The sequence below is a fragment of the Anabrus simplex genome, chromosome 3 (assembly GCF_040414725.1).
Source record: "Anabrus simplex isolate iqAnaSimp1 chromosome 3, ASM4041472v1, whole genome shotgun sequence".
Classification (NCBI taxonomy): domain Eukaryota; kingdom Metazoa; phylum Arthropoda; class Insecta; order Orthoptera; family Tettigoniidae; genus Anabrus; species Anabrus simplex.
Genome location: NC_090267.1, coordinates 361,554,463 through 361,567,679, shown reverse-complemented (window position 1 = coordinate 361,567,679; position 13,217 = coordinate 361,554,463). Strand labels below are relative to the sequence as shown.

General features: G+C 40.1%; 1 protein-coding gene across 1 annotated transcript in view; it reads right to left on the bottom strand.

Annotated features, from left to right (window-relative positions):
* ND-ASHI (NADH:ubiquinone oxidoreductase subunit ASHI) overlaps positions 1-11,028 on the bottom strand; it is a 36,450-nt gene extending 25,422 nt beyond the window's left edge. Inside the window, exon 1 of the mRNA XM_067143266.2 lies at positions 10,876-11,028. Coding sequence (XP_066999367.1) covers positions 10,876-10,957 — 82 coding nt within the window. The 5' untranslated portion in view covers positions 10,958-11,028. The remainder of the gene's footprint in view (positions 1-10,875) is intronic.
* Positions 11,029-13,217: the final 2,189 nt, after the last annotated feature.

Sequence of the window (13,217 nt, the reverse complement as noted above, 5' to 3'; positions counted from 1 at the left end):
GGTAGGAAAGGGAAAAGTAGAGTAGGGGATAGGAAGACAAAGGTGGAATAGGGTCATGAGGGAGGTAAAAGGAAGAAGGAAATACACAGTTCAAAAAAATTAGGGGAAAATGTTTTTTAACGTCTGGTAAGTGATCATTAACTTGGTAGATGAGGTTCCAATGGTCGTACAGCATACCTTGAGACCTTAGCTACTCGGGGTATGTCAAATCGAAGTTATACTCCATCTGTAGGCGTAGCCATGCATTAAACTGTCAGGTGACCCCTCAAAATAAAGTGAATAGTGGTGCGTCCGTGTATCGCGAGGTACACAAACTACTACGGTCATTTGAGTACATTGTACGTAAACCAGCACATCCCATGACACATCTTAACGAGGTTCAAGTCGCAAAGGCCGCCACTTTGATTCAGGAAGGATCGACTTTTCGTTAGGTTGCTATGGATTTCAATGTCTCTCCGTCAGTTATTCAACGCTTGTGGAATCTCTACAATGAGGGAGGCCAGTTCACAAGGAGGGTTGACAAGGTCGTGGACACAAGACAACCCCACAGGATGACAAATATCTGACCATCTGTCGTTCAGCGACTGCCAGAGAACTGCAAAAAGACCTCAGGAGGGTCTGACCAGAAAGTAAGGAACAGGTTAACACGTTCAGTGCAGATCACGCGCTGGGCGCGACGCTACGTTATAGGCACGTGCAGAACACGCATCTAGCGCGTCATGGGACGGTTGCTAGGAAATGTGAATCACAGGTTTCCTGCATGGCAAGAACGGCTCTGATTGTCATCCCGCACATCGTGTAAGTCCAGTCTACTAGCAGATTCATCCGTAGCCATATTTGCGCATGCGTATTCAGTTTCCTGCGTATTTCCTCTCCAGAGTTGTCGTCATACATCATCATTCATTTATGGGATCTTTGAGCAGCAAGACCACTTCACTGCGAGGTAAGACACTGCATTTTCTGATTATTATTACTTCAAGAGAATTACGAGTGATTCCGCTTTTGAAAAAAAATTCCACTACTGTAATATGTTTAGTAAAAGAACTGAACTTGTAATTGTCATTTATTCTTGCATCATATATGTGTATAACACGAAAGAACTTCTAATTGTCATATATTCCTGCATCATATTTATAAGTAACTTCAAAGAACTTGCAATAATCATTTTTTACTGGGTCATGATGCATGTGTTACTATTTTATTTATGTTCTTTTCAGATGGCCGAAAATGTGGTTCCTTCAACATCACAAGACCCACTCACTAAGAGGCGCGCTTCAACAAAAAGAATACCGCCTCGGCAGTTCTGTAATGATAGATATATTGTGACGTAAATATGAATATATGCATTTGTTTGCTATCCGCGTGGCGCGTGATCCGTCTGGTGACTAGTATTACTTCTCAATTTCAACCACCGTGCGGGTCACTCACCAGGCGCGTGAGTGGAATAAGTCCAAGAGTTCGATAGAACTCATCCTACCAACGTACAAAACTTCGATAATTGCAACTTTTAAAGAGTCCCACACAAACATTTTGCTCAGGTTGGCGGGTATGTCACGCTCTGCTAATACGCAGTGAGCGTGTTAAGAGAAGTGTCCCTACGAAACAGACGTCCTGTTCGAGAGCCCCGTTTAACGCAGCGACACGCGCAGATCGCCTTCTGTTTGCCCTACCCACATCAACTGACAACTTCGCCAATGGAGAACTGTGTTGTTCACAGATGAGTCCAGATTTCCCTTGACACAGTGTGATGGAAGTCAACGTGTATGGAGACACCGTGGTGAGCAGTACATGCCAAATGTCCAGGAAGGCAACTGATTCAGACAAGATTCTGTGATGGTATGGGGTGGCATCAGTATTGATGGCCGTAAGGATCTTCTCGTCACCCGTGGTAATCTTACCGCCGCAGAGTACATCGAGCAGATACTGCTACAGCATGTGTTGGTTGCTGCATACGGTGTCACCCTTGAATTTATACTCTTGCACGACAATGCCAGGGCTCATGTAGCGCGCATCACCAGCTCTGTCTTGAGAGAACTGGACATTCAAGAGATGAAATGACCAGCAGTGAGTCCCGACCTCAATCCCATCGAGTATGTGTGGGATAGGCTTGACAGAAGTGTTCGTGGGCATCCTGTTCCACCACACTCTCTCCAAGACCTCGAACAGGCTCTCATTGAAGAATGGGACCTGATACCACAACGTGACCTCTGTCGACTTATACAGAGCATGCCACATAGGTACCAAGCTGTGATAAATGCTCATGGAGGACATAAACCATACTGAAGCTCTCCAACTGTGATAAAAATCCACCCTGGAGGACTGTTATCACTTTGTTTTCGCCCCTATTTGGACATTTCCGTTTTTGTTCTGAAAATGAATGCAAATCCATCGAGGTTGTCTTGTATACTTCAATGGTAAAGAATGAAGGTTTAGTTGGTATTATACATGGATGTGAGATTGTTTTGTATTATTATTTATTTATCGTATGATGTACACAGAAAGATTATATAAATAAGTATGCAATATATACACAATATATACAAACAGAAGTCTATAGTTCCAAATCAAGTCCATTGATCCATTTTAAGGCCTCCTCAGTTGCGTTATGAATGTCCTCCAAAGGACCTTGAAATGCTCTCTGTGGACACTCGACAATTACATGGTGGATGGTCTGTGAGGTAGCTCCACAATCACACCCAGGAGACTTCTGCCAGCCCCATTTATAAAGAGTATAGCCGCATCTTCCTTGATTGACTCTAATCCTGTTTAGAGTCCTCCATTGACGTCTGAGTAGATGGAATCCAGGAGGTTGAACATGAGGTAGGGTCACAAGATGTTGACTGGGAACAGAAGACTGTTGCCATTGATGTAACCAGGCGTTCGTGATGGAGAACCCAGATTCTTCCAGTGTAAGTGCAGTGCGCCAGGATGGAGATCTAGACTTAAGTCGTGGAGGGGCAAATTGATTAATATCTTGATGAACGGGGAGGCTGGAGTCCTGGCTGATCATCTTCCACAATTTTAAAAGAGCTTCAGACCTTCTTAAGCAAGGCGGTGGAATATTGCTGAGTGTAAGCAGCCAGGCCACGTTTGTAGAGCGAATGCAACCAGTTATAATGCGCATTGCTTGATTTAGTTGAGCATCAATCTTCGCAGTATGAGCACTGTTCAGCCAAGTTGAAGCGCAGTATTCGGCAACTGAATAGCAAAGGGCTAGAGCAGTAGATCTCAACACTTGGTTGTTTGCGCCCCAAGAGGTGCCGGCTAATTTTTGAAGGATATTATTCTAACTTTTAATCTTGGCGGCTGTGTTGTTAATATGATGTTTATATGTTAGGGATCTGTCTAATGTGACTCCTAAATATTTTGGGAAGGGACAATGCTGTAAGGATTGATTTCTGATTGTTATTGAAGGCTTGTAGTTGGCAAATTTATTTCTGAGATGGAACACAGATACAACAGTCTTTTGGAGGTTTGGACGAAGACACCATTTTTTGGAAATATGTGTCTAGCATTTTTAGATCTGCTGTAAGTATTTGTTCAGCTTCTGGAAAACTTGGTGTTTGACTAACCAGTAGTATATCATCTGCGTAAATAAATTTCCTGGACTTAGTTGCTGGTAAGTCAGCAGTATAGAGGTTGAAAAGTAAGGGTGCCAGAACAGATCCTTGTGGAAGTCCATCATTCAGTTTGTAGATTTTGCTTACTGCATCATCCGAGAAGATCTGAAAGTTTCTGTTGCTAATCATATTGCCAATGAGATTTGTACACAGGGGATGGCAGAGATAAGTTTTAGCAGAAGCCCTTCTCGCCAAACAGTATTATAGGCTGCTTATAAGTCTAAGAAAACAGCCATACTAATCTTCCGATTCTCAAATCCATTTTCATACGCTCAAAAACATGTACCCCTGATTTTTTTGAACTGTGTAGGTTCTGCAGCTATCAGGGACGATAAGGGAGACCAGGAGGGGGATCTAATGAGATGGGTGGGGTTGAGGCTCTATTCATGGAGGACTCCACTGCTGGAAAGTAGAGAAAGTGTGTGGAGGACAATGAACAAGGGTAGAGTATTATCCAGGAATTAAGTTAAGATGGATGTTGATGAAAGCAGAAAGGAAGGAGGGTGATGAGAATGTGATGTTTATTGACGTTGGTAACAAAAACACAAGACCAAACCAAACCCCACCCCATGGCACTACAGCCCTTGAAGGGCCTTGGCCTACCAAGCGACCGCTGCTCAGCCTGAAGGCCTGCAGATTACGAGGTGTCGTGTCGTCAGCACAACAAATTCCTCTCAGCCGTTATTCTTGGCTTTCTAGACCGGAGCCGCTATCTTACTGTCAGATAGCTCCTCAATTTTAATCACGTAGGCTGAGTGGACCTCGAACCAACCCTCAGGTCCAGGTAAAAATCCCTGACCTGGCCGGGAATCAAACCCGGGGCCTCCGGGTAAGAGGCAGGCACGCTACCCCTACACCATGGGGCCGACAATAAAAGCACAAGGCAAGCAGGAATAGGTACCAACATAGTTGGGGGATGTGCGAGATCTGGTTATGACAGCATGCGAGAAATTGAATGGAGCAGAGTGTTATCAGTAGAAGGGATACAGACTGGAGGGTGATCAAGGATTTATAATATGGAGTGAGTAAGTAGGAAACTTGGAGTGAGATTTCTAGATGGGTGGGTACAAGATAGTTGGTGGTAGTGATAATGATGATGCTTGTTGTTAAAGGGGGCCTACCATCTAGGTCATCGGCCCCTAATGGTGCAAGATGAGACGAAATGTAATGGACAATTAAATTCCAAAATTCATCCATTGACAGAATTCAAAACATGATGATGAAGAATGAATGAATGAATGAATGAATGTGAATTTAAAATAATCAGCAGATCCAACTCAACACTGAAAGTTAAAATAATTTCAAAATTCAACCACTGACTAGAATTCAAAAAGACTACGATGAACAATGATTATTAACTTAAAATACTCAGTGGACCTGACCCGCAATGCCCTACCTTTCCATAAAACAATCGTATAAACTGAACAAAGGACTGCTTCCAAAGCAAAATCATAAATCGATGATTCTTGCTGTCTAAAGGGGTCCAAAATCCAGGTCACCGGCCCCTCATTATGGTGTTAATCACTGGTAAAGTAGAACCACGGTGTTTCTCACGTAGCAGTACTAATCATAAGTGACGAAGACTCACAGTGTTCCTCACACGTGGTACGAATCACAGATAACGCAGACCTGCAATGTTCCTCACATAATGGCACCACTCATACATAACACAGACCCATGGTGTTCCTCACATAGTGGTACTACTCATAGGCAACACAGACCCATGGTGTTGCTCATAGAGTGGTACTAATCACAGGCAACGCCCAGACCTGTGGCGTTTCTCACATAATGGTACTAATCACAGATAACACAGACCCATGGCATTTCTCACATAGTGGTAATGTAAACCCATATACTGGTACTAATTGCAAGTACTGTAAACCCATAGTGATCCAGCCACGATGATACTAAACACAGACCCATGGTGTTCCTCACGTAGTAGTACTAATTGCAAGTAAAGACTTGGAAGTAAGGAGACGAGCTGCTCAAATAAGCAGAATGTCTCAATCTGTCATATGAGAAATGGGGTGATGATTATTTAAGAGGAAGTACAACAGGCAAACATTGTCTATTAACACTATTCAGTATAGTATATGTGATCGATTCATGGTATTTCTCGCATGATGGTACTAATTACAGGTAATTTAATGGTTCAAGATCCATCATCCCTTAGTCGCCTCCTTTTGGTCTCCTCTTATGACAGGCAAGGGATACCGTGGGTGTATTCTTCATCTGCATCCCCCACCCACAGGGGGTGTAGAAGATGCACTCAGATGGCCTTCACTAGAACTGTAAGGGTATGTATAAGTTAGGGAGTTTGTTTAGAAGAGTTAAAGGGAGGAACATTGAAAGGAAACAGGGTGAAGTGGTTTGAAACCGGGAGTGAGATTTCTAGATACTGAAGAGTGGGTAGGAGATAAGGATCTGCGCTCAAATGAACCTCACTTGAATTACAGGAGTATGTATAAGGGTGTTTGTTCAGAAAAGTTAAAGGATTCAGGGAAAGAGGGTGGACTAAGGAGCGGCAATGGAAGTACAGGAAGTCAAGTAAGATGACAATGTTGTTAGTTTTTTAGAAGTACTGTAAGGAAAGGAACAGAATTAAGTAATTCAATAGATACAGTATATATTTTTACCAGATACTGTAGTACCTAGAAGTTGAATCATGCCTAATAAGTGATATTATGGATGCAGAAATTTTCTCCCACAACAGGATAAATTTTTCGCAGACAGGATAGATTTGGAAGGAGAGGAGAATTCCCACAGGTGAACAAAAAAGAACTTGTAGGCTATGAAGAAAAAACATGAAATTCTAGGTGTAAGGCTCATATCCAAAGATAATAGACAACCTGAAATTTTTTGGGGTGTACAGATCTGGAAGGGTTGATGCTGAGGAGGAATTATTCGACAGGATAATCAGCTATGACGGGAAGACACAGAAAGGATGCGGCTACAGTGGGTAATCTCAATTTACCAAATGCTAATTGGGAAGGTAATGCGAATGACAGAATGCATGACCAGCATAAGTTCAGTCAGTAAATCGGGGAGGACAGATAAAGGATGTTTGCCCAGTTGTACTTTTTCTCAAAACAGTTACCACCACCACCATTAGGAAGGAGAGTTCTATTCGAAAGCGATGGAACCAACTAGAGGGAAGAATATTCTAGACATGGAGGATTTTTTTTTTTTTTTTTTTTTTAAAGGTGAGCTCTATAGAGAAACCGAAGAGAGGGATAGTATAAGTGATCAAGGCAGTGTTTCTGTACCTCTGTATTTTCTTACATATAATGTAATTAAGGAATTGGAATCACAGATAAGGCTTCTTGCAGATTATGTTATACTGTATGGGGTAATAAATAAGTTACTAGATTGTAAGTGACAGCAAAAAAACCTCGACAAATTTGTGAGATGGACAGCAGAAGATATGATGGTTAACAGGGTGAAAAGTCAGGTTGTAAGGTTCACAAATAGGAGAAGTCATCTCAGTTTTAATTACTGTGTTAATGGGATGAGAATTAACTCAAGGGGATCACTGTAAGTACCAATTACAGTGTACGGAACCCTTACCATGATTACCTGATACGAGAAATGGAAAAGATTCAAAGGAAAGCAGCACAATTTGTTCAGAGTAATTTCCAACAAAATAGTAGTATAACAAAAATGTTGCAAATTTTGTGCTGGAAATACTTGGAAGTAAGGAGATTAGCTGCTCAATTAAGTCGAATGTTATAAAAAATATGAGAAATTTACTTTTTTTCCACCTATTCAATACAACTCAATATTTAAGTTAGAGTTAAATCCTCATTAAAATAAGAATTGGTACATGTTTCGCCCTTTCCTATGGGGCAACATCAGCCGTAGCATTACCTCAAACTATAGCAGGTACCTAATTTTTTAAAATCTAAAATATACTACATAATTGAATGTTAAAAACTTCACTTAAAAAAGCAGTCATTACATGAGTAACTTGAAGATACAAGTGGAATTAATGTTGATGGCCTTGAGCCATGGTCAATGTTGAATATGAATGAAAGTATAAAATATTGTTTACAAAATGATGAAAATTAATAGAGAACAAATATAAAATTGATTATAATAAAAAGTACGGAAATGCATTCCAACACTCTGCCATTTTTACATAATATTGGACCTTGGCATGTGTACTTGATATAATCTTATTCAAAATATATCAAATAAGTTCTAAATTTATAGTTTGTAACTGGCCCAGAAAGACATATTTATGTCGTAGTTCTACTTGAACACCTATGTTGAACAAATTGTTAGAGAACAACTTAATGATACTATTGAAATGTCATTAGACCATCTTATGCTGGGCAATATTCTGAGTTGATAGTATGCCTGGCACACAAGGATGTTGTTTTCATGTTGTAGTTTTACTTGAGAACCTATGTTGAACAATTAAATAACAACTTATGAGAACTGTTGAAGTTTCATTGGATCATCATCTTCTGTTGAACAATATTCCATGTTGATTCTGTGCTTCACTGTTGTTAGTGTGTTCAGATGATGATTTACTAGTTGAAAAGGGGGGTTGTCAAATTGTGGTATAAGTTTAATGTTATGCTGTCCAATGTGTGCAAACTCTGAAAGGAAGGATATATAATTAATTCAATTGAAAGAACGGAAGAAAAAGAAGGGAGGAATTATGCGTAAACTTGAGTCCGTTGTGTTATCGCTTACCTTTTATAATGCTGGATTGTTATCTTGTTGTGTGAGAGGTTTTAGGAATACTGGCAGTTGCCATGTTCTGCTCCTCGTATTGTGTGTCGTCTTGGTTGAGGGGAGTGGACTTGAGAAGGCGGGGCTATGGGCTTGTGGTTGGCACATGGGGAGGAGTTGTTTGCGTTCGGAGAGGAGGAAAGGACGAAACTTGTATCAATTCTTATTTTAATGAGGATTTAACTCTAACTTAAATATTGAGTTGCATTGAATAGGTGGAAGAAAAATAAATTTCTAATATTTTTCATAAGATTATTTTCAATACGGATTCGCTATGATTTTCATTACTTGTAAGTGGAATTTTTCAAGCTGCCAGATGAGAGATATGGTAATGGTGATTGTTTTAACAGAAAGTACAACAGGCAACCATCCTCTATTAACACTTATGAGAGGGGAAAAATGGAAGGGGTCCAACACTTCAAAAAATGAAGGCATCGGTCAAAGAAAGATAAGGGCCATGTAGGGCGTGAAAATGAAAGACAGGCTCTAATGCCATTGGGGGTCAGAAAAGAACACGAGTTGACCAAGAAAGATCGGACATATCAGAGGTGCTCATGTTGGGCATTTTGTCCCGCAGGTGCCCAACACTGTAAGCGGGTGGGCAGGCAGGCGATGAGTGTATGCTATTTACCCAGTGACATTGTGGTTACGTCACAAGCTGTGAAGGTTGGGCAAAGTTCTCCCAGTCACACTCGATCACTGCAGCGATACACGAGTTTGAAATGGAGGCAGAAAATAATGAAAGAAAGGGGGCAGAAATCCATGTCATATCCAATTTACGCTGTAAGAAATAAGTTATTTATGTTCATTGCAGTTTATGTATTTTGACCAGATGCAATAAATAGGCCTACAACCTGAAAGATTTTTTTAAATGCTTGCAGCCTAATGAATTACAGTTTTAACTATTAAATTTTAAGAGGTGTTACAGAAGCATTTCTATTGTAATACAGAGTTAAGGTGGATAAGCTATGGCTTGTGGTTGCTTGGGCTAAATTTATCTGATAAATTCAGCAACAATCCAATGATGCTTACCGGGAATATCATCAGTTAGATATACTGTACGTCTATTTGGTAGATACATTTACATTCTTGTTGTACTTTAATCTTGGATAGTAAATATGTCCCCACTGGATATGAAGCTCCCTCGCCATTCAGAGGCTAGCTACTATTGTAAGTTTTAAATACTATTTTCAAATTCAGTGAACTGGGAAATTCAAACAACACAACACTGCACAAAAACAAGCAGTAAACTTAATTATGTAAATATATTACCTTTTGCAGAATGAATAACAAGAATTATAGCCTACTTTTTATGAATTGGAAATATGGTATTCTCATCCTAGCAATTGTATGCTTAAAATTGTAACACACATATTATGTTAGTTCGAAAAGGTTGGTATCCTTGTGATTATAGCAGGTTTTTCCCCCTTAAATACTGTACCCCATTCAGCATTTCGTTCAGTAGCGGAGAAGAGCTTTGTAATGACAATTGAACATCACTGCTATCTTCCCTGCGAAGTCCGTTCAGTTTCTCGCTTAACTTGCTACTTAAGTGCATTTACATCACTCCAGCCCAGCCGCACTGGGCTACTCTCAACAGGCGCCAAGCTGAGCACCTCTAGGATAGATAGATGAAAGTAAGGAGCCTGGCACAAGTAACTGGAAGCAATGCCGGGACTCAGCTAAGGTCCCCGTGGTCACCAAACCATGCTCGAAAAATTAAGAGCCCCTGGGGCCCCTTTAGTTGCCTCTTACGACAGACAGGAATTGCTACGGGTGTTATTCAATTGTTCGCACCAACAAGAGAATCAGTGGAGAGATGGTGTTGAATGAACGTAGAAGAATAAGCTTGAGTGGAGTTTTTAAAAGTAGGAAAGATCATGAAATGAAGATAAAGTTGGATTTCAAGATGACAAATTAGGAAAATATTTGTTTATAGGAAGAAGAATTAAGGATTGGAATAATTTACCATGAGAGATGTTCAATACACTTCCAAAACCTCTGAAATCATTTAAGAAAAAAACTAGGTAAACAAATGACAAGGAATCTGCCACCTGGGCGATAGCCCTAAATGGAGATCAATGTCGATAGATTTCATTATGGGCCTTTTCTTGAGTTTCTACGACCAATCCGTTGGTATCGATTAAACACAATTTCATTCTGATTTTACTTATAATTATTCTGAACTGCTATTAACTGTATTTATAAGCGTACAAGGAACGAATGAATGTCTTTCCTAAGACCAACAGAGAAAATCGGCTATTCTGAACGACTGGAATAGAAAAAAAATACCATTTGAAAACCAGGCTGAACCAAACCTTGAAATATTCTGTAAACAGTTAAAGCTGGTAATTACGAAAGACTCCCACAGACGTCAATCTGTAGACAAATTAGGGGCCAATGTTAAAGGGCATATATCAAAAGTAGTGAACACTATAACTATCACCACGATTACATTATATGCGGGAGATTACATAAAACCTCTGAATATTTCTGAAAATACAAATAAACTTACGATTCCTGACGACCTGATAGGCCACAGGCCAATTATATTTAGTCACAACAGACTTATTAGCAACCCTCACGATCGCCGCCATGATAAGAACAATTGAAATGAACAATGCACAACCAATATTTGCCAGTGTCACCAATAGGCACAAAACAAATTTCTTACAGGACGAATGCACCTTATGGGCCGGTCTCCACTGTTTAACATTTAACACCAACATGTTTAATTTAACATGTTACAGTTGACATGTATATTGTGATTGTGTCTTCCAATTGACTTTGCATGTTAACTCAGAATGTTGAGTTAACACTTTTAACATGTTGGCGTGTTTTCCGCTCCAAGTGGAAAACATGTCAAGTCAATTCGTTTTTCGTGCGTTGTCGGCACAGCTTCGGCAACTTCCATGATGTTTCCATGCCAACACATAACCTAAACGATGCAAACGACGTGTTCCTCATGAAGCAGGATTATAATTACAACACTCCGCAATACTCGTTCTCTTTGTTATAAGCTACAAATACAGTACACGCACGTGTGTCGTTCTCTCTGCACTATACTAAAATGTCAGAAATGGGGTAGAGCAAGGAGATTACTCTGGACTTAATTAGAGATATTATAGAAAGGCCTTATTTGTGGGATGTCTCACCAGAGGAATACAGATATAAAGCGAAGAAAGCCGACAGTTTCCAGGAACTCGAAAATATCTATAATTGTTCCCGCGAGTAAATCGAAAAAAAAACTAGCGTCCCTCCGCTCCCAGTACAGTCGAGAATTGCAGAAAGTTCAGAAAAGTCGGTAGTCGGGAGCGGACGAAGTTTATACCCTGTACTTCAAAGTGGTTTGCTTTTGAAGCTATGAGCAGAGTGAAGGGAGGAAATGTGCCTAATAAAACTGAATTTCTAAATCATAACAAGAAGCAACAGTGGCAATAACAAAGGCCAATTCCTCTTCATCTGATTCCATTGTCCTTATTTAAAAATACAAGACACCATCTAAATGTATTACCATAAATTGATATGATGAACTACCTGTATATAAACAAAGGATGTCAAGTTTAACATGTTTATTAAGTGTGGACACAATGTTAAATGAAACAGTTTTTGACATTTAACATTTAACATGCTGATGGTGTCACCAGTTAACATTTAACACTTTTAACATTTAACATGTTGTTGTTAAATGTTAATCAGTGGAGACCGGCCTTATGGAAAACATTCTGTCGATTCCAAGGAGTATTCTATACTCCCTGGTCGATTCAATCAACACATCCTAGATAATACCCCTCCTAGATAATAAGGCCTAACAACAGCGTGGTGACGTCACGCTACGGAGGCGATGGCAATGCAGAGAAACGCGGAACATGGTTAAACACAGACATGATTTTAATATTTTTTGCCAATGGAATAATTTATTTACTAACAAATAGCGTTTAAATTTTAAAGTACCGGTATACTCAATTATACTGTGTTATTACCGTATTTTAGTGACTCTGCCATTAAAAATAAACAGCAAACAGTTGTAAAACACGACAGCATCTTGCAATGTTAACTTACTTAGGCCGAATCGCTAATAGCACAACAGGATGTTAAAAATATATTTCAATTTAAATAGGCATTACATGATTTTAAAAGAAAACTAGCACGTATAATATTAGCATAGGCCTAACATCTAAGCTGACGTAGCATCACTGGCAGTATTTGCACATGAGCCTACAATGTTTCATCCCTTGAAGTTCATGTATGGTTTAATGAGAATTTCACCTACCATCGATGTTACCAATTTGTCATTCTGTTCGAAACATTGAACTTTATCTTTTATGTATTCCAGAAAGTATGTAAGTTTCTGTCCTAATATTGGACTACCGTTCAGATCGGAGCCTACCCTTTTAAAAGTACTGACATGTGGCAATATTAAATTGCTACTATGTCTCATAAATTTGTAAAAATCGCACGGCGCAACAGCCCTGAAGGGCTTGGCTTTGGCCCTGCTCAGCCCGAAGGCCTGCAGATTACGAGGTGTTTTGTGTTCGGCAGGACGAATCCTCTCGGCCGTTATTCTTGGCTTTCTAGACCAGGGCCGCTATCTCACCGTACGATAGCTCGCAAATGTAATCACGTAGGCTGAGTCGACCTCGGACCAGACCTCAGATCTAGATAACAATCCCTGACTTGGCCGGGAATCGAACTCGGGTCCTCCGGGTAAGAGGCAGGCATGATATCCCTTCACCACGGGGCGGCCGTAAATTTGTAAACATGAGGAGTTATCAGGCAGAAGGTTGAACAAATAACAAGAAAATCATACACATACTCCTTTATGAACTAAGAAATGTTTTCACTACGACTATTAAA